At 40.6% G+C, this 24,075-nt stretch overlaps 2 protein-coding genes across 5 annotated transcripts in view; one reads left to right on the forward strand and one right to left on the reverse strand.

Moving 5' to 3' along the window:
- The first annotated feature begins 775 nt into the window (after positions 1–775).
- shisa3 (shisa family member 3) lies at positions 776–6,873 on the forward strand. Its single transcript, XM_086085117.1, has 2 exons — positions 776–2,165; positions 5,031–6,873. Exons 1-2 carry the CDS (start codon positions 1,811–1,813, stop codon positions 5,579–5,581), a joined length of 906 nt encoding a protein of 301 aa, XP_085941243.1. The 5' UTR covers positions 776–1,810; the 3' UTR covers positions 5,582–6,873.
- Positions 6,874–7,790: 917 nt separating this feature from the next.
- Positions 7,791–24,075, reverse strand: part of atp8a1 (ATPase phospholipid transporting 8A1) — a 90,681-nt gene continuing 74,396 nt past the window's right edge. For 3 of the 4 annotated variants that reach the window (XM_086084186.1, XM_086084188.1, XM_086084187.1), the window contains 8 exons: positions 23,820–23,898; positions 23,180–23,241; positions 23,014–23,070; positions 22,622–22,729; positions 15,607–15,695; positions 15,311–15,403; positions 13,111–13,202; positions 7,791–10,767 (listed from right to left, as the gene is read on the reverse strand). In XM_086084186.1, the coding sequence (XP_085940312.1) occupies positions 10,670–10,767; positions 13,111–13,202; positions 15,311–15,403; positions 15,607–15,695; positions 22,622–22,729; positions 23,014–23,070; positions 23,180–23,241; positions 23,820–23,898 (678 nt within the window). In that variant the 3' untranslated portion in view covers positions 7,791–10,669. Of the gene's footprint in view, positions 10,768–11,477; positions 11,532–13,110; positions 13,203–15,310; positions 15,404–15,606; positions 15,696–22,621; positions 22,730–23,013; positions 23,071–23,179; positions 23,242–23,819; positions 23,899–24,075 lie in introns of all 4 variants that reach the window. The other variant, XM_086084189.1, reaches the window with a different exon arrangement.

The following is a 24,075-nucleotide window of genomic DNA, read 5'->3' on the forward strand; positions in this document are numbered from 1 at the left end:
AGAGAGCAGTGAGTAAGCCAGGGATGGTGCGAAGGCGGGGCTAGGGGGGCTCATTCTCCCCTCATGTATTGGTCAAGCCCCCCCTTTAGCATCAGGGGAGAGGAAAATCCTGGAGTTATGCCTAAATCCGGCCATTTCAAAGCCACGAAAGCTGTGTTTCCATATTAGAAACTCTACAACCAAACGATAACCATTTTAAATGAGACACTCAAAACAGAGCATTATTATCTTTGAAAAAAATACACTTGTTAAATTATAAGTGAGTGTGTAACAAGTGTAAATAATACATAGATTCAAATTTTCCTCTTAAAAAAGGCGAAAATTTGCCCACATTACTAGTTAGCAGTGATGTGAAGTAACGCAATAAAAATATTTTACTTAGATTTTTTTCAGGTATCTACATTTTACCAATGTTTGACTTTATTCTCTACATTTGAAAACAAATATTTGTCATTTCTCCTTAACTTGACAAAATCGGATTCTTTCAACCGCCACAGATAACGCCAACCGAAAAAAGACCTAAGTAGAAAGACGAAAGCCCCAAAATGGGCTGGCCATTAGGGAAACAAACAAAACCCAAAACATTTTTGGGCTTTAATGAGTCAGTGCACCCTGAAACGGGTAATGCGCCACAAAATCAGATAAGTCAATCAGACAATACATTTTACTCATCATTCACATGCTGAATCAGCTATTCACACTTTTTTTGAGGGTTAAATATTATAATTGATAAATAATATATATATTGATTATCTTTAACAATTGTAATTTGATGGCTGTTTGGAATGAACTGCAATTTGAGGAAAACCGGTTGCTGTTAAAGACACACACACACAAGTACACTGTAAAATCGGAAGTGTAAATTTAACTCCCATTAGTGTTAAATGTAACACTTTCCCTGAGTTGATATAGTTCTCACCAGTTCCAAGTTAATTTTACACTTCCAAAAGAGTAAAACATTTAAACTCATTGGTAGAGTGAAATTACAACACCCATAGTGTTATTATTTGACACATAAAAGGGAACTTTTTTCTCTTTAAAGTGTTATCTACTTTCACCTGTCAGTGTTATTTTTTTAACTCTTAAAAGTGTTATGTCCTTTCATTTTTTAGTATTAATTTCTCACAGTTTTGTTGTCACTTTTAACCGCTAAGTGTTATTTTCATTCCTTTTTGTGTTAATTTCGCAGTTTTAGTGTTACTTCTTGACAAGTTTGTATTTTCCAACCCAAATGGAGACAGTGGGATTCGAACCTATTCTAGCACTTGGGAGGCAAATACACTAATAAGTACACTACGAGCACGACTTGGGTAAATGAGAAAAGAGCCCGAATGCATAAGGTAACTCAGCCTGGAGTCAATGAGTTTGACTCGCTGAAATAACACCACCCGTAAGAGCTTTTTCTTCACTTTGAGTGTTCAAATAACACCCAAATCAACACCCAGTAACTCAAAAATAATTAACACTAGATTTTTAACTCAATTAAACACTACAGAATTCGCTGCGTAGCCATACAACTTTATATCACTCTCCCTTTAAAAAGAAAAGAAAAAAAGAGCTACTCCACTATATTGCGCGTCTGAGGGCGTCACTCCGTGCGCGTGATGGGTAATGACGTCACGGCCGGCCAACAAAACGTGGAGCCCGGGAGGACGCAGGGGTCCGACTCGAGTCAAGCTCAGTCGGCAGCGGAGCTCCGCCAGAGGAAGAGGGATGAAGCAAGCGGAGACGACTGACAATCGCCGAGACGTTTCCCGAAGTGACGCCCTTTGTTCATCCGCTCGGTTAAACGCAGGACTCGCGGCTTTGGATGGAAACAGGACGACTTGATGAAAAGTTGGACGGAGTTTCGAAGACCACCATCATCGCCATCAGCAGCCTCCTCGCCGGGATGGTGCGCCTGCTGAGCTGCCTCTTGCTCGGTTACCTCACGTGGAATCTGCGGATCTCGGACGCGCAGGGGGAGTACTGCCACGGCTGGCTGGACGCCAACGGCAACTACCACGACGGGTTCCAGTGTCCGGAGGACTTCGACACGGCCGACGCCACCGTGTGCTGCGGCTCGTGCGCGTTGCGTTACTGCTGCGCTGCCGCGGACGCGCGCTTGGAGCAGGACGGATGCACCAACGACCGGCCGGCCGCCGACAACACCGAGTATGCAGCGCGTACGTATCGGTGCACCAGCAGCACATGTGCGGCAGTTTGTGACAAACAATGCATATGGTGACGGTTAAGGCAGTGGTTATATAGCCGGCCCGCCGGACATTTTAGGACCAAAATAATAGTCGACATCACAGTGGAGTAAAGTGCAATTTTCAAACCACCAAGGGGCTGCAAATTTTTATAAAAAATACATTTAAAAAAGTATAGATCAATTCAGTGTAAAAATATATAGCCTATATCATGATGAGATTAATTTCTAAATCTTTCAGCCCAAACTAGGGCAGCTCGATTCTGGTCAAAAATGATGATCACGATAATTATTAATCAATATTGTCATCACGATTATTAGCATGTTAGCGCACTACTTTTGAACAAATAATAAGTACACACTTTTCTGTGCAAACTGAAACTTTTAAATCAATGGAGGATTGTTAAACAATAAATTAAGTAAGTAACCATTAATTTGACAATTTTCCAAGGGCGAACCGAAAAAAAGGCTGGCATCTCGTGTGTTATGTAGGTAGTTTAATGAAGCATTAAGCTTGCAATCGCCCCCTAGTGGCTGGCTGAGATGTCGCAGGGCCGCGCTTTAAATGTAGATTTACGGAACTACTGCTTGATGTTGTGTTTCTGTTCTGTAGGAAAACTAACTACAAACTAAGCTAAAAATACTTTAAAATGTTACTAAATTAGGGAATTATTCTGGAATATAAGGCTTCATTTGATGTGATTGGTCCTCTTAAAAAAGAGGATGTCACAACAGTTACAACCCCCCCCCCCCCCCAAAAAAAAATGCATGCTGGAAATACACATGACTTTAATTCCTCTTTTAGGTGACATGTCTTGTTTGCATATTTAAGAATAATTTGACTCTTTACATTTTCCAAACATTTTTGCCTTGTGGTTTTCTGCCTAAATGGAATAAATGAGCTGATAAACAACCTACAAAATAGTCATTTGGAACTATTTGCCGTCACATCAACATCAAATATACACGTCACTCACTTTTAGGTGACATTTTAATGTATATTTTTGAGTCATTGCAGAGGTTTTAATGTTTCCCACACAAGTTAGGTTTCCAAAAACAACTTTTTTTTTCTCAACAGCACAACAAATAAGATGACTAAAATTACCTAACGGAGATTGAGTCCATGACCTCAGCTCCAATTTTAGGTGACTTTATATTTAGAGTTGTTCTATTTCCAGCTCAACATTGCCTACAAGGTTTTCAGCTTAAATTGACGCCACAACCCACAAAAATAGCAACTTTTGAAAAACATCTTGTCCAATTGTTGTGAAATGTTCCCATTTATGAGGACGAGCCAATTACATCAAGATGTTTCTTATTTGAGAATACATTTGCCCCTTGTTGCTGGCATTCTAATGCACGTTTAACATAGTTTCCAACATAAGTTATTGATTTTCAGGCAAAACTGAATGCGACAGGCACAAAAGCCGTACATTCGGCAATATGGAGTTTGCGTTAAATCTGATATATCTTGCTTTTTAGTAGTTGTTAGATGAAATCATAAAATAGGTGATGGGCAACACAAAATGACATTGCGTCATTGATGCCTTCAGCTGTGTCTTATTCAATAAAGTGCTTTTTAGCTCTTTTCACATATTTAATATTTTCTCAAAAAATATGGTAATAAATCGTATTTTAGTGTTTACATTTGCCTGATATAGATGACCAACTCCAAGCTGTGGCTTATTGCATGCTACATTTTCCTCCTTTTTATGTTGAAAACACGTTATTAGTCAAATTCAAGCTTTAACGGTGTTTGTTTTTAAGGCCGAGTTGTGACGCTAATATAAATGCTGCATTAAAACTTTCGACGAGATGACATAAGAGAGCGTTGAAGTCACTCTGCTGGCCCTCTTGAAACATTTCAAAGTGTTACATGAAGTCATTGTGGCTTGTGAAAAGTTAACAGTGGTCCTCTTGAGAGCTTTATCCGTTTCAAATTTCCCAAACGGATCACGCAGCCACGGGCAAGCGGGCGTGTGGAATGGCCTGAACGTGAGCTCATACAATTTCCTTTTCTTTTCTTTTTTTATTCCTTAACAAAATAAATAAACACTCTTGTGATTTCCTCCCAACGAGTGCACACACTCAGTTAAGTGTAACTTGAACTGTTTGTGTTGTTCAAGCATGTCTACCTGTGGAGAAAGAGATGAGACATGATAATTGAACATGTGCTGTAATGTGCGTCTGCACTCACTAGGGGGCAACAATAAGTTTAAAGATATTGGGAAAAACGACTAAATAGGAATACTGCAGAAACAATCAGATTGAATGTAATACTGCTTTACAGCTAACAATTGTGGTTCTTCACACTTAAATGTTTAAGTCTATAAGTCAGCTCTTTTGATGTATGTGATAATTTCATGTTAGCTTAGCGGTTAGCATGGCTTCTCCAACTTCTCATGTTTTTTTTTTTTTTGCTAGATGCATCACATTCTTAGCTCCTCAATCTCCTTTAGTGTAACAATACTTGTCAGAAGTGCCGTGAAGGTGAGGTTCAGTGACATATAGGAGCAGCTCCATAAGCGTTTAGCCGAGCTAGCTATCTAGCCGCAGCTTTTAGCTAGCTGTTGTGGCGTGTGATAGCTTAGCGCTAGGCATTTCCACGGTAGTTCCAGAGGTAGGGAAACTGTTTCAGGCAAACTTTTTTTTAAAACCAGCTCTAGTTCCATGGTCTGACGTGACACGACGCCAATATCACAAACGTTTTAAGATTAGTGTACGTTCAGAGCCTGAATATTTTAGGATTTTCGATTACACGCATTCAAACGAGGCCACAAAACGATGTCTTCAAAATATCTGACATAACATGAACTTCTTTCCTCATCTTCGTTCCCAGAGCCCGTCTACATGCCCTTCCTCCTGGTGGGCAGCATGTTCGTGGCCTTCGTGGTGGTGGGCTCCCTGGTGGCCGTCTACTGCTGCACCTGCCTGCGGCCCAAGCAGCCCGCCCAGCAGCCCATCCGCTTCTCACTGCGCAGCTGCCAGGGCGAGACCATCCCCATGATCCTCACGGCGGCGCCGCCCAGCCTCCGCGCCCCGTCGAGGCAGTCCAGCACAGCCACCACCAGCTCCAGCTCGGCGGGGGGCGGCAGCTCCATGCGGAGGTTCTCCATCGGGGGGCAACAGCAGCACGGTTGCCTGGTGTCGGCCGCCATCTCCACCCCGGCCTCCACTCCGACTCAATCGCATCAGACTTTGGCCCCGCCTTTGCCGCCGCCATACACGTCCCCTCCGGCGTCGGGGGGTCTCCAGCATGCTCACGTGCAGCTGCCCCTCCAGCAGCCCTCGCAGGGCACCGCCTTCCTTCTACCCCAGCAGTACTTCTTCCCCATGCAGACTGATGCGTTCGCTTCGGCTAAGGGATTCGCCGATTTTGGACAGAGTTGACGAGTGCTGCTTTCAGACTGGATCTCTTTGGCGGGGCTTCAGCCTACCAGGATGAGCCACCTATGCACTTTTTGTATTTTATAATGTACATAGAGACCTTGACTGTTTTGTACGGACTGTTTTAACAATAAATACTCTTGGCAATCTAGGTAGATGATTGATAAAAGGTTCTGAACCAGCATATTTACATTTTTTTGACAATCTTGAAGAAAGTCACTTCACTTACAGATCTTTTAATGCAGTGGTTCTCATTCTGTGGTCCCCAAGCTCTGCTATTTTGTTTAAAAAAAAGGGCATCGTTACTCCTGTGACAAATAAATCTGAAATCTCTAGAGGAAAAAAGTCACAGGCTCAGTCTCTCTCACTTCCTGTCTACAGAGGTGACAAATCCAGGTCCAGAAAGTAAAAACCCTGCCACAGTTTAGCCATTGGTGCTAGCTAGCTAGCTCCCTAGCAGGTAAACGAGCACCACGGGAGCTAGCTAGCACCTGGGGCTAAAGCCAAATGGTGGCAGGGTTTTTACTTTTTGGACCTGGATTTGCCACCTCTGCCTGTCTCATAAAGTCCTGATAGCGCCATCTTGGTGCCAAAGAACTATGTTGAAGTAAGAGTAGAAGCTTCATTTAGGCCATAGCTATGTCTAATAGAAAAGTAGTGCTTTGCTACCATTTATTTGATAATTCTTTGCATATTCTTACGTATTTCTCCTCGAAAATAACAGAGACCCTTTCCAGAACATTAAAGTAGCGAGGAAATCTTTCTTCCCTTTAATATTACGACTTGATCATCATCTCTTCAAAATATGTCTATTCTCTTGAGATTCCTCTTTTTACCTCAATTTAACGCGACCCCGGATCCAAAAAGTTTTGAGAACCCCTGTTTTTAAAAGACCTGAATGGATCTGTCATCCACGCAAGAAACCAGAGCGTTCGAGGCGCCCTACCTGTGTGACTTCACAGCAGGAATGCGGCTCTCAGATTCGTCATTGTCAGTGTTCAACGAGCGTGGCACGGCCCGCGGCGTCAAAGCGGCGTCAAAGCGGCATAGCTCCTCGAGTGGAAGGGGCTGAGGTTGCATCGACAGGTAGCGACTGGACCTGGAAAGAAAAAGACTCGCGTACTGGTTTATCTGAATGTGGAAGGGTCGGCAATCAGGGTCGTCTTCCTTTGGCACGTCGACGGCTTCCATCGTGAGCATTTGTCACATTCCGCTTGTCAGGTCTTGTTTATTCTTGTCATTTTGCTCTTCTGTATGGTGTTGTGCTTTTATTGCAAAATACATGTTTCTCATGACCCTTTTTTAAACCCGTTGACTCGTCTTTTGGTGGGGGGGGGGGGGGGGTTAACCTGCAGGAAAAAGTATTGCGAGGCATTACACCTTCAGGAAATTAAAATCTGGTCTTTTTCCCTATTGTAACTGCGTGTGCTCTTCTGGAAAAAAATTCTGTCCAATTTCTATTCTAGTTGGTTCTGAAGGTGTTTTCCACAAAAAAGGGGTTCAAATACAATTAAGTGAATAGGGTCCGGGACTTGCAAATACAGTAGGAAAAATCTACGTAAGCAACTGAAATGCACGGGGTGGCGGGATGGATTTTTTTGGTTTATATTTTATAAAACTCTTAAAAAACAAACAAAACCGCTGATAAACATGAGATATACATTTCCCACACAAAAAATAAAATAAAAAAATAAAAGGGAAAATTGGGGTGGGAAATCCTGCCAAAAAATATTAAACAGAAATTTGAATTAAAAAAATAAAATAAATAAACATGAATATACAAATCAACGATGGGTATGTAGAGGCTGACTGTATTTAAAAAAAAAACAATATTTTTTAAGAGTTCAGAATATCGATTTTTTTTTTTTTAACAAACATGACCCACATAAGCAATAACGAATGGCTGACCTAAAGCATTTGAGTCATCACAGAGAGGACAAAAGGGTGCAAAAGTGGCATTAGCGTGAAAAACAAAGCAAACATTTCTACTCATTTACTAAAACATGAAATATAAGTGGACTTTGAAACGAGATATCCATGTTTATTAGTGTAACGTAAATATTCGGGGCCGTCCCCAAGCACGGGAGGGTCCGTAAACACCGTCCGCCTTTTCCTGTTTAGTCCTGAATATCCTGCCTGTCACCACAGTGCACTTACGTAATAACAAAAAAACCAACAACTCCAAAACAAAACAAAAGCGGAAGAGTTGCCATTTGTTCCTCCATGAATGTAAAGTTTATTTCAGTCGTCCTCCGCGGACCGTAAAAGACAACATTTATACATTTGCAGTCCCGACATGCACAACAATCATGAAATCCAAAATGACGAGAAAAAAAAAGTTAAATCAAGTTTTTTTTTCATTTTGTAAAGTGAAGTGGTACAGGTTTGTGTTATCCACTCATGCAGCGCACAACTTAGATTAAAAACAAAACAAAACGGTGACAACAACGTCCACATTCAAAGTACATTTGACAACTTCAAAGCTATTCAAGCTTTTCCGGTGAAGCGAGTCACAAACATCGTTAAACCCAAAACGGGACAGTAACCACGACAGAAAAAAAAAAAAAAGTTACCGTACATCGAGAGTGCGTTGTGCGACATCTCCAGTCGAAACGTCAAAAAGTCGACAAACAATCCCACGCGCACACGGGCCATGCATCAGCACACAAGAGGACATCGGAGCTAAAGCTGAGCTCGTGCACGTGGACGACGTATGGGCTAGCGTCAACGCGCGCACACACATTGAATATACGGACAAACAAACATTCGTACTTAAGAAACACACCAGGAGAAAATAACTCGCAATCTTACAAAGAAGCGTTAGGGCCGCGCTGAAAAGAAACAGTACGAAAATAAAATCCTCATTTTAAGGGAATCACGGCAAAAATTGTACTCGATTGGAATCGCGATTTTGATAAAACATTTTGAAATGTTTTGACTGTCCGAATATTTAGAAGAGAAAAGTTATATTGCAATTTTATGCCATTAAACAAGCAGATTCTTTCTTATTTAGGAGAAAAAAACGTGTTATAATTTACAGATTTTTTTGTGCTAATATCATTACAACAATGAAATGGTTATATTGGGGAGGAAAAAAACCGTTGCTAAAATTTACACACAAAAAAAAAGTAATTCGGCAAGTATCATTACAAGGAAATGGTCATTTTTACAAAAAAGAATTTGGGGAATTTTGGAATTCTTTCATTTTTTTGTACAAGAATATAGTTATTTTGAGAGAGCACCCCCCCCCCCCCCCAAAATAATAAAATAAAAATAAAATAATGTATATAATAATAATAATTTGACAAGTATCATTACAACAAGGAAAAGGTCATTTTTACCATAAAGAATTTGGAGAATTTTGGAATTCTCTCATTAATACCCTTTTATTCTTGTGACTATTTTCACACCATGTTACGACTTTATTCCCGTGATTACCACAACCGCATTCTGGAAAAATTTCGACTTTATTTTCACAATATTCATCACTTTTTCATGCAATATCTGACTTTACTTTCTCGCAACATTAAAAATGTTTTCCTGTGACATCCTTATTCTGTATAGTTACAAATAAGTCTTGTTGTAGTATTATTAATATTTTTTATAAAGAAAACTTTATTATGTAACGTTACAACTTTTTTTTTCCTCCTCAAAAGCAATACCACTTTGGGAACAAAGCATCTTTTTTTCTCTCTCTCTAGAAAAAATACTTGGGTCAGAAATGTATTTTTGCAACATTACAATAAAAAAAAACAAAATTACAACAAAAATATATCTTTACTGTAACATTACGACTTGCTCTTTGTAACTGCACGTTTCTTCTTTTCAGCGCCGCTCTAATATTCCTTCGTGGAAGACAGACATGCAGTGCACACAAAGGTTTTAACACAGTAGGTAACACAAACACTCACGCGCATCACACACCACATGCACATGCAGGCATCAACCCAACACACGCACACCCACAGTCAGAAGTCATATCTCCCATAGGGAGAAGAAAGCCATCGCACAGACATGAAGTATTAAGTCCAATTATAAATAAATCAAGCAGTAACAATATTAAGGTTACAGAACGAGACGTTTAAGAAAGCTCGGTGTCCTGATTCGCTCCGTCCCCGGCGGTGGGTGGACAAAAGTTGCAGACGATCGGTTTTACAAAGCCAGTCAATGCAAAATGTGTACATCTCCAAATATAAAAATACAAATCCACAAAAGAATAACTATAGGGACAAGGTTGTTTTGATACTGGCGTGGAGTTTCCCGGGTAATATTTCTCTCTCTTTGAAGCTAATGGCACTTATGTCGGAAGGGTTCAAATCTCCGTTGTCAGGGAAACACTATCACCACTGTCAGGAATATCTAGAGATATCTATTTTTTGTTTTTGTTTTTTTTCTGCGTACGTGTGCCTCGACAGCTATCTGTGACGCGAGCTGGTTCCTCCGGGATGGAAACGTAGGCACCTTGTGTGATTGTGACGTGTGGAATGCTCTCGTCCATCAGGGGGGTTGGAGTCAAAAAATGTGGAAACCCGACCAGGCCACAAACTAAAAGCAGGCACAGTGTCTACATTACGTGAAGAACGAAAAAGGATTTGTCTTGTGAAGGCATGATGCAAATGTAAGGCTTTTACACACGACACGTTATCTTTAGTGCATTTAAAAAGTAAATTAATAAAGGAAAATTCAAAGGAAAAAGTGGTGCTCACGGCGTGTTTTCCGAATTCACGAGTACTTGGAAGATTGTATTTACGACTGCTCTTTGGCAATCTGACGCCACTTCAAATATTGGCTCCAAGGATTGTTCAATTTCACGTTTAACAGTTTTAAATGGCCGCAATGATTTTAGTCGTTTTGGTTTCGCGCTAACAACCGTTAGTTTCCCCCGTTAACTGAAGAAAAAGGAGACGCTTCGCTCAGTTTTGCGGGGAAAAAAAAGCACCGTGCTCGATAATAGAACACAATTCATCTGTTCCCTTTCGCAAAAGAATACATGATCCCATTCTCGTCTGTCTGCGGTCATGTCAAGAGTCCCGAAAATTCCAAGAAAGAAGAAAGCGGGAAGAGCTCTTGCGGCTTGGGAATGGCCGTCGCTCACCACTCTCTGCTCCTCTGCTTGGTGGTGTCGTACGCTCGGATCACCTCCGACTGTGACACCACTCCGTTCTCGTCTTGGGAAAAGGCGTAGCCGTCTGTCGAATGGAATCAAATCGATTCAACAAAAATGACTTCAAATGACAAAATAAACAAGTATGGAGGCTTTTTGTTCTTGTGCCAAAATCAAATGAATAAAAAAGTTTTTTTTAATACATTTTCTATACATTTCCATGTCACTTATAGACAAGAGGTAGTCTATAAGTCTTTATTGATCTTAATTTACATAAAATACATAATTTTTCAAATTGCAGGAGCAAGCTGGAGTATCCAAAGAAAACTCGACTTTTTATGTATTTAATTTTGACACACGATAAAAGTAACTCCATAACCAAGAAGCCTTCAAATAAGTTTCATGAGAAGATGACACACTCTGCTACTATGCTAAGCTATTAGCCATTAGCTCTCGGCCAACCTCAAGTTATCAAGATAAAAATGAGTACAACACCACAATAGGTTATTAAATATACCCATCAACAATGTTAAGAGTTCACTCACAAATAATTGGAGTGTTTGATTTTTAATTTTGGGGCATTTTGTGTGGACTTTGAGCAGAGCCAAGCTAATGCTAAGCCAACTTAAATTTAGCATTCGCACGTCAAATGTGAATTGAGTGCTTCTCCTCATGAAATTCACCACAGTGATAAACAATGATTATACACCTTAACAGTGTTTTAAAGGCATTAAAAAAAAACAACTACAACAGTAGTCTAAGCGTTACCTAAGCTAATGCTTCATACAGTCTCACCTTCACATGTCAAAAGAGCCGCTCAGTACCTGCGGGCCAACTCAAAGGAGCGCGCTGTGGTGAGTGCATCGTGGGGGGAGGATAACAACGCAACATTTCGTCATTTCACAAATTACGACGCTCTTGTTAATTGAGGACACAGCAGGCACACGAGAGAGAAGGAAAAATCAGCCTGAGAAAAAAGGAGGGAGGAGGAACGACTATTGGTCTATTGAGGAGCTACGAAGGTAGAGGACGGAGGCTTTAAAAGGTGAGGTTTGAGTAACTGAAACAATCACACGACAAGTGTCTCATCCCCACCTATGAGACAAACAGAAACAAAATCAGCAAACAAAGGAGACAACACAACAAACACACAAAGAAAATCAAACCCACGCTTGCCAACGTGCACAGACGGCAAATTCAGGTCCAGCAAGTAAAAACCCCGCCACAATTTGGCTTTAGCCCCTGATGCTAGCTAGCTATCTAGCTAGCTCCCTGGCAGTTAAACGAGCAACGTGGAAGCTAGCTAGCTACCACCTGGGGCTAAAGCCAAACTGTGGCAGGGTTTTTACTTTCTGGACCTGGATTTGCCACCTCTGCCAACGTGACGCCTGCCTTTTGCTAACCTGTAAAAGCTACAATGAGGCGGAAGAAGAAAGGTAGTAATGGAAAACTGGGGGTTGAATACCGAATATAAAGTCTGGTTTCTTTTGTTTCTTTTTTAATATAAATAGCACTGTGCAATATGAAAACATCATACAGTGGAACATGGGTTTTCATAAGCCCTAATTTATACTCTTAGAAAAAAAAAGAAGCAATAAGCTAAATACTGGCCGTCTTTCAAATGCCAGCAAGAGTCTTCAATAAAGGTCATAGTGAGGTTTAATATTCATTTATCCGTTTTGTTAGATATTTCTATTTATTTCTGTATGTATTATTTTTCTCATAATTTTGGGAGTCTGGAACTGATTACTTGTGTTTCCATAATTTTCTATTGGAAATATTGCTTTGATTTTCGTACAAGTCCGTTTTAACCGAGGTTCTTCCGTAAAACGCAACAAAAGAGAAAGTAAGGAAGTAAACTGGCAACATAAAGTGTTGGATGCATGCCTTTAAGGGGCGTGGCCATGGGTTAATTGATGAGCGTCTGGGCGTGAGTGGTGGCCTCCAGCAGCAACGAAAGCGCGTGGGTGACTGTGACTCTCCTTGCCCACACGCGAGGGCATTACAGTACTTTAGTATCTTTGTTTTCCCCCCACGACACTCAAGCGGCTGTGTATGTGAAGCTTGTTCGTCCTTCAAAACTTTGGCTCACAACATAAACCAAAATAAATCAAAATCAACCAAGCGATGGCCCGGGACATCAAAGAGTCGAGTGGCACAATATTCCGGCAGTCTGGATGCCTTTTGTCACAACACTGCCCCACATAGGTCAGTCTTGGTACTACAACTGACAACTGGTTTGGGGCATTGTCGATGGATACATGGTTGGCCATCTTGAGAAAACTACACACTAAAAGAGCAGTGAGCACACACATGCCTCATTTTGTGTGGAGTCTGTCATTTTTAGATGGGGGAAAAAAATCAGTATGTGTGTAGCCGACTTTGCTGCGCCATGAGAAAGGAAGTGATACGAGAAAAAGTAACTCACGTAGCAGGTTCTGCTGCATGGACTCGGAGCGGTACAGATTCACAGTGCTCTTCTTGAAGACGTTTTTCAGAAGCTGGGCCCTCTCCGTCAAGCTGCACATAAACACACCAGAGACACACACACACGCACACACGCACACAAGCACACACAGTCAGCCAGTGTGTTACGCGCATGCTGAGAGCCACAGGCCGATTTAACGAGGCATTCATCAAGCACCTCTACCTGCTGGCTCCGGCTCCACGTAGGGAGACAAAGTGGCCGAGACACAAAGCGCGGCAAATATGTGAAGCAGCAGGAAAGCGGTGAAGGAATTCATGTAAAGCTAACAAATGTTTGGCCGCTCATACTTGGATGTGTGTCTGTTTTTTTTATGTGTATGTTACACATGTTTTTGCATGTGTGTGTGCGCGGGTCTGGGACAGCGGCCAGGCCGAGGGATCACTTTCAGCCAGCAGGAGATCTCACACGGATCTGCTTCATGCTAATGGTCGCTGCAGGCCTCGCAGCCCAGACAGCTGCACCCCCCCCCACCCCACCTCCAAGCTATTCCAATACACTGGCATTGTATCAAAGCATTGCACCGCTCAAATGATGACAATCAGCATTTTTCAAATGACATGATTGCTGATATTACAGTCAAAAGAGGTGGATTAAAGAGCAATCAAACTCTATGGATTTAAGTGCAATTTGAAGAGTTCTACTGGATTCCGCTGATTGCTTTGGAACAGGGACAGCTTGCACAACTCAATCATTCTTGAGCCAAGCCTTTCCTTTTTTCTTTTTTTTCTAGAAAAACATTTCGCATGTCTTCATGTGCCTCTGATCAAGTCTTATTTTTATGGCATTAGTAAGTTGATTCATAGAGTGTCTTAATTATGTTTCATTTAATTGTTATTCTACTTTATATTTCAACACACTTTAAATACATATATATATATATATATATATATATATAATTTATTTATCTATTTATTTTTTGTTAATAGTATGTACTACTGTGTATTTAAAATATTTTTTTTTTACTATTGATATTTGGAATAGTTTATTGTTATTATGATTTTTATTTATAAACCACAATAAATTGCCCTTTTGCATGAAAATGTTTTAGGTTTTGTGTGTGTGATGATATATCTTAAGGGCTAATATATGGTTAACCCTTTTATTAAAATACATTTCTATTGTGAAAAACCTATCCAAGTAATATGGCAGGGATGGCAATGAACATTGTTTGAATTTTTCCCTTTTTTTAAATTGAAGGTCAAGCATTTCAAGCCTGAAATTGTACGAAGTCAAGTGTTGATCTACCAGAAGTAAAAAACAAAACAAAATCATGTTAAGTTACCCAAAACTTAAAAATAATGTCCATTTCAGATTTATTCAAAATAAGCACACTCTTCTGACTTGAACCCAATTGAGCTGGTTTGGGTTGAACTGGACAGAAAAGTGAAAGCAAAGCAACCTACAAGTGGCACCCATTTATGGGAACTTGTAAATCCAAAGCTTAGAATATATTTTGGTTTAGGTTCGACTCCATCATTTCTTTTGTAACTTGAATTATTCATTTGCTCGCTGCGTACATTTCAGATGCGAATAAGACATTGAAATTGATTAATTTCAATAATAATAATAAAAAAACTAGGGTGTAAATGCTTACAAATATTTAAAGAAACATGAATACTTAAACACTCTAAAACTCAACTGCAAGTAAAGATCTTGAATCCAAATGTTTATTATAAAAGTGATTAAGCAGCATTGCCAGCAAAAGGTGCTGCGGGTGCAAAACAAACAAGGCCCAGTATAGGTTAGTAGAAAATACTATATATATTACTATTCTCTACACATATTGATTAGTGTGAAGCCAAGTTTTAGATTCACCGCACGTCACCTGCCACATTAATAGTACGTACAACATGACAACATAAAAGAAAATCATATTTAATTTTTTTTGTGTGAAAAGGAGTTTTAAGTATCTAAAAAAAGAAAAAGAAACATGAAATCGATGTATTATGTCCACAGAACAGTTATGAACACATCTAATGCCTTTCTTTCTTTTTATTATAAACAAAAAGGCAGATGTTCATTGCCTACGAGAGAAGGAAGTAGGTTAAGCCTTTAACTAAAAGTGTTTGTGTGACCGTTGTGTTCAGTTGTTTTCTGTTTCTGCAAAGTAAAGAGATGTAAAGGTGAGCCCGTTGCGTACCTTTTCCCGTGCACTACAGCCCCGGGATCTTTGGATAACGCCTCCAGCTCCTGCACCTCATCCACCAGCGTCTTGAAAAACACTTTCTTCACCCTTTAACCAGACAACATTGACACACGCACACACATACACAACGGTGCAAAAAATTACAACGACGAGACTTTAATTCAGGCCAGATGTTGACTGCAGGAAAAACACAGAATGTCCATGGAAGCCCGAACATGAAAGTGGTGATAGGAGGAGATTCAGGAGGAATTTCTTTAAGTGTAGAGATGAGAGAGAGAGAGGAGACTCACACTTTGTAGGCCACGTCAAAGACCAGCGAGGTAATGGGGATGAAGACCAGGCCCGTCCAGAAGACCCCCGAAGAAAACATCATCTCCGCCTGACACGCACACACACACACACACACACACACAGGTGAGTGTAAGACAATACGGACCTTAGCAGCCCATCATCAGATAAGTGCAAGAGCTCTTAGAAGGAAGCAACACCTGATAACAGCCAGCCTTCATCATCCTCTTCAGTGGCTCTTAATGAGAAGCATACATGACAAAACAAACAGTCGTGTTGTGGAAACGCTGAGAGCAGTTGGAGCCAAATAAGTGTCCTAATCCAGCGTGACTAAATGATACCATGCTTTTGTCTGGACTCACGCAGCCCCCTCGGGCCTCCCAGGTGGAGGAAGTACCTGTGAGGGATTGAGGTGTCTCTTTCGGCTGAATCCGAGAGGCTTTTTAATGATACGCTTCATGCAAGCACATCCAGCAGGCCGCCATTTCATGGAATTCGCTCCTCTTTTTACCGGTAAATAAAGCGGTCCCTTCTTGAAATTATGGAGATTGATGATCTGTATTTTAAAATAAATCTCTATTTGACGGACCTGGAACCAACGGACCCCATACTCAACAGACAGAAAATAGTGTCCAGTCCACTCAAAACCCTTTAGACAGTACTTTTCAAGTCTATCATTTCCAGAATTGGCTGCAGTTCACTATAACACCAGTAGGTGGCGGCATCAACAGACAGCGTGTTTACTTTACAGTAGACAAGAGCAGGCTAAAAAGCACAGAAATGTAGCGACTATGTTAGGGCGACTGTCCGATCAAAACAATGTACGGACAGATGTGGCCGCAATGTTTGCATAAAAAAAAAAAAAAAAATCATAATTTTTTATTTTTTTATTTTTATGTTTATGGGATGAAACTGAATGCAGACATCTCAACCCCCCCCCCCCCCCCCAAAAAAAAGGACATACGTTTTTTTCAGTGACGATATGTTAGCTTAGCATCCACCAGAAGTACGCAATTTGAAAGGAACGTGTCATATTTGACCTATTTATAGCTATGGCTGTTGTTTTTATTAAAGTGAGCGGTGTAGAGTCTCTCAACAATTCTATTTTTGGTAAACTACACAGTTGTTTTTTGTGAAGCCCCCATCTATAGCATCTATTAACAGAGGTGAAAAAAGGAAGCACCAACATCGTGGCCCATGAATGTTAGCTGATGTCGCTTGGGTGAACTTCCAAACATTTTAAACGGTTTCAAGATTTTTATTTTAGATTGATTTATATTAAATATTAATAATTCTGTACTGTAGTGGGAATTTTTAGGCTACGGAAAAATTACGTCAATCAATAGATAATAGTCTCTAAAGGATGAGCCCATCCCACAATTTGTCCTTTAATTAGAGGTTCCTAAAAAAAAAATAAGGTTCCACTTCATTTGTATATAAGCAATTATAAAATCAATTTATCATAAAATGCCTCCTTTAAGACTTCAATCCAAATGAAAATGTTCCATATTCTAAGGCAGAGAGTGTGCCATCAAAGTGACAAGAGTAATAGAGAGTGTTGCCCTAACAACACAGTCTAGCTACCAATGTTTTACTTTTGAAACGACATTTATGAATTGAATTCAGCGTTAAGTCAATAATCCGGTGGGTGGTGTCTGGTCGGTGCTGGATTTCACTTTCCTTTCTTTTCTTTGGTCCTTCCTCGGGTCTCCTGACGGCGGTGTTCGGTTTAGGTGAACGGTATGGGATTTTTTAATAGGTTTTTGGTGAACTAACGAATACACACACACTCACACGCACGCACGCACATACACATTCAAAATAATATTTTAAAAAAATTAAAAAAAAGAGAGCAATGATGATGATATTACCGAATGAACAATACTGAGCTCTTAATAAAAAAAAAAAAAAGTCAATAATCTACAAAGGTGGACATGATCTTTCCTCACTTACCATGTCAGGAAATTAGCTAACATTTTAAGACACAGCTTCTGGGGTGTTTTCATTTAAAATCCACAAGTGATTGAGGAGATTCAGGAGTTTTTGGGGGGGGGTTCATTGTAATAGGGGGGTTTTGGAGGAGGCTTGTGGGGGGGTGGGGGGGCATGAATCTTTCAGCTTTCTGTGCAAGACCTTGTTTACTTTGGGCAGCTTGCATTGAAACGTTCTGTCATTGCGTGTCAAAGTGCACAACTCTGTGCCGCTCGCATTGTGATGTGCCACTTGTTCAAACTGCCGGGGCCCCCTCAGCTGTGTCCTTCCTGTAACGTGACACACAAGAGGGCCCCCAGGATGCATACATACACACACACGTGCACACACACACACGCACACACACACGCACGCACACACACACAGACACCGCCATCAGTGTCAAAAGTATCAAAGCGGCGCGTTTGGCTCAAATGAGCTAATCTGCCGGCCATTAGCTGCAAATTGACTTTGATGCGTGACAAAACACGGCGCCTGGAGGAAACCCCAAATGACAGGAAATGAAAAAATGTCTTTCCCCCCTACGCATGGCAGATACAGATGAATGGAGCTTTTCTGTGCGGCTCGGCCACACGACCATGCAACAAGGCGACGGGACACAAATTAGACGGCGAAATTACAGACAAACGGGTGGAAATTTTTGCCTGTTTTTCTTATAAGTTGCTTTAATTATTTTCATGTTCATCCAGTTTTTGTCACAGTTTAATGACGGCGTTTAAGTTGTCCGGCGAGTCTTTTGAAAAATAAATCAAGAGTTTAGAATATGAAAAGTAAAAATAAAAAAAAATCATTAGATTATATCATGCGTTCCCAAAATAACAGGCCTTTTTTTTGGGTCTATAAGTCATTTTTAATTGTGTTTATTATTTATTTGTGTACTGTATACACAGCCGTTCAGAACTTTCAGGCCACCCAAAATGTTCATGTTTTTTTTTTTTTTAACCAATTCAATTATGTCTAGAATGCATTTCAGATTAATGATATATTTCTTGAGAAAAAAAGTGTATTAAAAATAGTAGTCTATGTTCATGTTTTTATGCGTTTAAGTTCCAGAGTGGTAATGAACAGAAACCACAAGACAAGTTTACCTAAATAAACCTTAAAAGAATGCAAACAAAGCAACAACAAACATGTGTCTTCAGCGAGCCTGAGTGACGCCTCATAGCAGGGGTGGCCCTCGGGAGCTTGATGGGGCGAAAGGGGTCCTGTGGGACCGGAGGGGGGAGGCCATATTTTTAGGACAAAATAATAAACAAGACTGAATGGTGTGGATTGTTTTTGCCCAAGCTGTTCCCACAAAGTTGAGAGCACAGAAGTGCCCCAAAAAAATTGTGTGAAAATTAATTAATTCAGTCTGATTAATCAATTAATTAATTAAGATTTGGAGCTGTATGTATCCCAAGGAATCATTTTTAGTAACATGAGGTGAGTGGATTTTAATAATGGGGACCATAATGTGGCATTAGAAGGGTTCTTATTTAATTTTGACATTTGTTTTTATTTTCTTCTACTGGTCTAACAAAATTGCTTCATGTGAAACCAAAGTGTGGCACGAAATGGTTGGGGGTCGCTGCCTTTGCGCACATGCTGGCTCCAAGCAGAGTTGAATGGCTTCTGCACCATCAAATTCAACGCCTGTGATGATGAACGGACAGCAAATAACAGTGACGTAAAAAAAAAAAAATAGTGAAAACAAAGTCCCTCCTCCTTTTTCAACACGCCATTGACAGCCTCGTCGACACGGGCCGGCCCCTAAAACAACACCGGCGCAGACAAATCTGCCAATAACGCCACAAAAGAGCTCCAGCAGGGAAAGCAAACAGAGAACTTCTTGCTCAACTCGTCCATCTTCTCTGCATGTTTTAACCAACAACATACACACAAGCCTTCAACACTTGAAAGTCAGCAGTGTGATTTGCAGTGTTTGGACAAGACCAAGACGGGTTTTGTCACTCAAACTGTACTTTGTAGTCTGTTATTCATTGTGCAGTCTGAGAAGAATCTAACGATGCAACCGCCACTGAAGCAGAAGCGTGGAAACAACACCATACAGAGATAAGAAGTCGTAAATAACAGTAGATGCAGCAGGGAATGTTTTGAATTCACATTCCAAAAACATGCAGACGACAACATTAAGGCCACTGAGAGCATTTCAATTGCAATTCACACGGAAAATGATTTGGAATGTTGATCTCGTTAAGTTTCAATGGCGGGAAAGTAACCAACTGATCACTCAGACATGCATGCTACCTACTCTGTTCAACTCAGCTCTACTCACAATTGATGCCTTACCACTGTCAAAACTAGGTATGATGTATTTATTTTTACAGCTACAAATGACGAAATTGATACACTAAATAAACACAATGTAGTAAACTATACTCCCAAGGTTCAACTTGTCAAAGACACAGCACCATCATCCTCATCAGATAATTATTGCCTAATAATATTCTTATGCCATTAAATTATCTTAAATGTAATGTTATTTTCTTCTTCTTTAGCGTATAAGACTTGTACTTTGTCAATAAACAACTACATCAAAATGAAATAATTGAGTAGTGGAGAGTCAAACAGGAAGTGCTGTTTTTTGGGGAAACCGTTGCTGGATGACAGGTGATTATTTTTGAAGGATAGTAACAAAAAAAAAAGAAGAAGTTTTGATTAAACTAGATGAGAGGGACAAATATTAGGAACCGTGCTCGGTATGATGCGGTGCTAAACTAAAACCACAATGATGAACTCCAGTGACATTTAGGTGATGGAAAGCAGTCACACAAATGATTCTGCACCAAAACCATTTTTTTCTCCTGCAATATTTCTCAACCCATTCAGACATCCAAAACCAACTTGAAAATTCAAGACATGTCCGGAAACTATTTATGATATTCCCAAATGTCCCACATCTTTACATTAAATCTAAAAATGAAGAGATATAAGCAACATTTCTTTTCTTTGGAGCATTTCAGTTCATCGTCAAGCATTTAGCATTCAGTCTCTCGTTTAATATCAACATCCAACATTTGAGGTATGTGTATGTGATTGAGATGGATGGATTCTGCACCTGGCCTGTCAAGAGCAAAAATATTACGCCTGACATTGATGAATGTGTTACCATGACACCACATGGAGGATGAAAAAGAGGAGAGCAGAGTTCTGGTGCCCTGGGGCTGTTTTCGACCAAGGCGGGGGTAAGACAAAGAGCTGGGGAAAAACATGCTGACGCAACAAGTAGTCGAGGAAGGGAGACAGAGGCAAGGGCCGAAGATGTACAGATTGAAGTTGACGTCGAGTTAGGAGGGGGGTTTGGTAGGGGGCGAAGGTCTTTGTGAAAGATTGTGTGTTCCTGCGTCAGGTCTTAAGCACGCTCTTCTCTGTGATGCCGTCTCAGGTTTCATACAAAGAAAGAAAGATGTGCGCTTGTTTGATGATACCGAGTTGGGGCGCATACATGAGAGGAGGGAGGGGGGGGAGTCATCTGTTGTGTAAGGTTACCAACATGTCACAGGACAACATTAGTGTGTTCAGTGGAGTGCTGCGGGACGCGGATGAAAGCACAGAGCAAGGAATATGATCGAGTCAACACGAGCACACACGCAGCTCCTTGCTCGTGTGACCAGCAAATATTTCTTAAGTGGATTCGAGTGTGGTGACTTACCATATTACATATTGATGATGACTACCTTACTTTATGTGGAGATGGCATTATTAACAATTAGTGTAGTTGCTACAAAATTCTCGCCATTTTTTTCCATAATAGCCAATTTGATTTTGTTTTAATTTTAAATCAAGATGTTGGGTTTAAAAAAAAAAAAAGCCACACCTGCCTCTGCATTTACGAGTATTAGGGCCACGTATAAATATATATATTTTTTAGAGGATGGGGGCTATAATCTGAGAAAAAAACTCACAAATTTGTGACTTTATAAAGTGGCAAATTTGCGAGTTTATAAAGCAGCAGATTTGCGAGAAAAAAAACTCAGAAATTTACAAGAAATACACGCAGCATACAAATAAGGAGATAGTAATTGCTTTAGCAGACATTAATCATATGATGTTAAGCATTCGCTCTTTGAAGCGTTGGGTACGGCCAGCGACAAAGCATTTAATTTAATTAGTTAAAATGTATATTTATGTTTCCAGATTTATTATTTACACATTAATACATTTTGGTATTTTTTTTGTACAAGTAGCTAAGTTGATGTATCGAATCTGCTGCTCTCCGTCATTCACTTGCATTTACCTTAAGTATGCTAGCTTCTGATTGGTTAGTGTTGGTCAGCTGATAAGGGATCAGGAAGTGATAGTAAAGTTTAGTTTGAGTTTAAAGTGGCAAATTTGTGAGTTTTTTTCTTGGAATATTACCCCCACTCTGGAAAAAAAGTAAAGAAAAAATTATACTGTACATGGCCCTAATACGCCACTGCATTTGAGTGAAAAAAAATCTATATATTTCTCTCCAGTATAAGCTTTTAGCAACATTTGGCATAAGCTATGTGTAAACACGGCAAGGAAAAAATATTAAAGTTTTTTTAACACACCAGGTCATAAACAGCACACGCCAAAGAAGTCTGTGCATGTATATCAACTTCCTGCCAGGATTTTGGTACTTTATGATGACGAGAACTCAGAATGTGCTGGGAAACATCACTTGCCGTTGTGGCCCAGAGACAGAAAATGCAAAAGGCCACAAAACAAAAACAGTAAAAAAAAAAAAAAAACTTTTTAAAAGCAAACAGTTTCAGGGTCATCTGCTTCCTGCGAAACAAGCGCTACTCGCCTCACCTCGATTTGTTTTGGTACCAGACTGCCTCGCTGTCTCAACGTCACCTGCGGATACTCAGCGCGCAGGGAGGCCGGCGTAACACAAACAGCCTCCTAATTGGCCCAATTAAGTCATTATGCAACGCAAGTCGGAGGTCTGACAGGCTCCGAGTCTCTGGTTCTCCTTACGAAGGTGCGCTCGCGAGCGTCTGCCGCACGGAGTCACTTGTGAGGTAATGCAGGTGTGTGAGCGCGTACGCTTACCTCGCCCGACATGTCGGGGGCCAGAGGGATGAGGGGCCACAGGGACGAGTAGATGACGAAGAACACCACCCACAGGCAAATGCTGCCCCAGATGGCGATGTGACTGAACTGCAAACATCAAATGACAGCGTTGGTGAGCCACGCTAACATAAATTTTGGTATGTTGCAATGCAATTTGGAATGCTCTCCATTTTAGTGTGAATGCTGAGAGAAAAAACAGTCACATTAATTATTGATAGTATTAGCACAGAGGAAAAAATATTTTCACACAAAAAAAAGACATGTTCTGATACAAATAAAAGTTTAGAATTATGTAATTTTATGAGGACATTTTATGCGGCAATTTATGACAATATACTTGTAACAACGCAGATCATACGACTCATATCTACCATAGTCCACGATGAGGTTTCCAGGCCCGCTTTAAGGCAAACTGTGATGACCACAAACTGCGGAGACACAAATAACAACATGAATACACACGCTTACTTATACACATAAAATGTCCTTGTAGACACGTCAGATGTTTGTGTGTCTGCGTGATGGGTGCTTACTTACTGTGTAAACCATGTTTCCTAAAAGGAGATAGTCAGGAGTTCTTCCATTGCCAAACACCGTATCTGTGAGGAGATTGAAAGGAGTGTCAGATGATAGGCTGCAATATTAACAGGGAGAATTACTACAGTCATACATTTTAGGTGGTTATTAACATTGTGATTTTGATGCTTGCAATAAATGGTCACCTGGCTTTTTCCCACCTTCCCTAACTCAGCTGGAAGCATACACACAATTTCTAACAGTTTAGCTCCTTGTGAGTGTTTTTGGAAAACAGCAGCTTTAGCCATTGTGACTTTAGCTACATGCTATTTACGCTAACGTCTGCATTTTTCCGTGAAGTCAGACAACATCTGCTGACTTTTGAGGCATATTTTGCAGAAAACTTTCTGGAGCTTTCTACTTCAGAGGTTCCACTGTATTTGACTCTAAAATAATTCCCCATAGCCTCGTTTAAATGTAGGCTATTGGAATGAAGAAGTGGTGCTAACACAATATAAAGTGCGTGTCCCGTTGTGACTGGAGGACAGGACACACATGTTAGCAATTGACCAGTGGACGCATGCAGAAAGCGCTAATTAAGACAAAGTATGCGACGCTGACTGCGCTCCCTCCTCATCGTGAATCTCCGGGAGCTGCTCACCGTGCTGGAAGGCTTTGAGAGGGAACCAGAAGAGGATGACGGAATGGAAGAGGCCGTTCAGACAATGAGCCCAGAAGACCTGCAAAGAAAAAAGAAAAAAAAAGAAGGGGGTTGGAGATGGTCGAAAATTCCAACAAGCGAGAAAGAGAGAGGTTGAGTACAAAAGAGTGTGGGGAGCTCCTGCCTACCAAGCAACCTCTGACCTGGGCCCTTTGTGCTAGCCCAGCGCTAGGCTAAGTGGCGGTTTTGTTGAGGC

This window comes from Leptonotus elevatus, chromosome 9 (genome assembly GCF_054856555.1).
Source record: "Leptonotus elevatus isolate MCC_2025b chromosome 9, RoL_Lele_1.0, whole genome shotgun sequence".
Taxonomy (NCBI): domain Eukaryota; kingdom Metazoa; phylum Chordata; class Actinopteri; order Syngnathiformes; family Syngnathidae; genus Leptonotus; species Leptonotus elevatus.

Bases quoted from the DNA above. Each gene is read 5' to 3' on its own strand.
- shisa3 (XM_086085117.1), top strand. From the start codon at position 1,811: ATGGAAACAGGACGACTTGATGAAAAGTTGGACGGAGTTTCGAAGACC. The intron at 2,166-5,030 runs GTACGTATCGGT...CTTCGTTCCCAG, and splicing joins CAACACCGAGTATGCAGCGC to AGCCCGTCTACATGCCCTTC.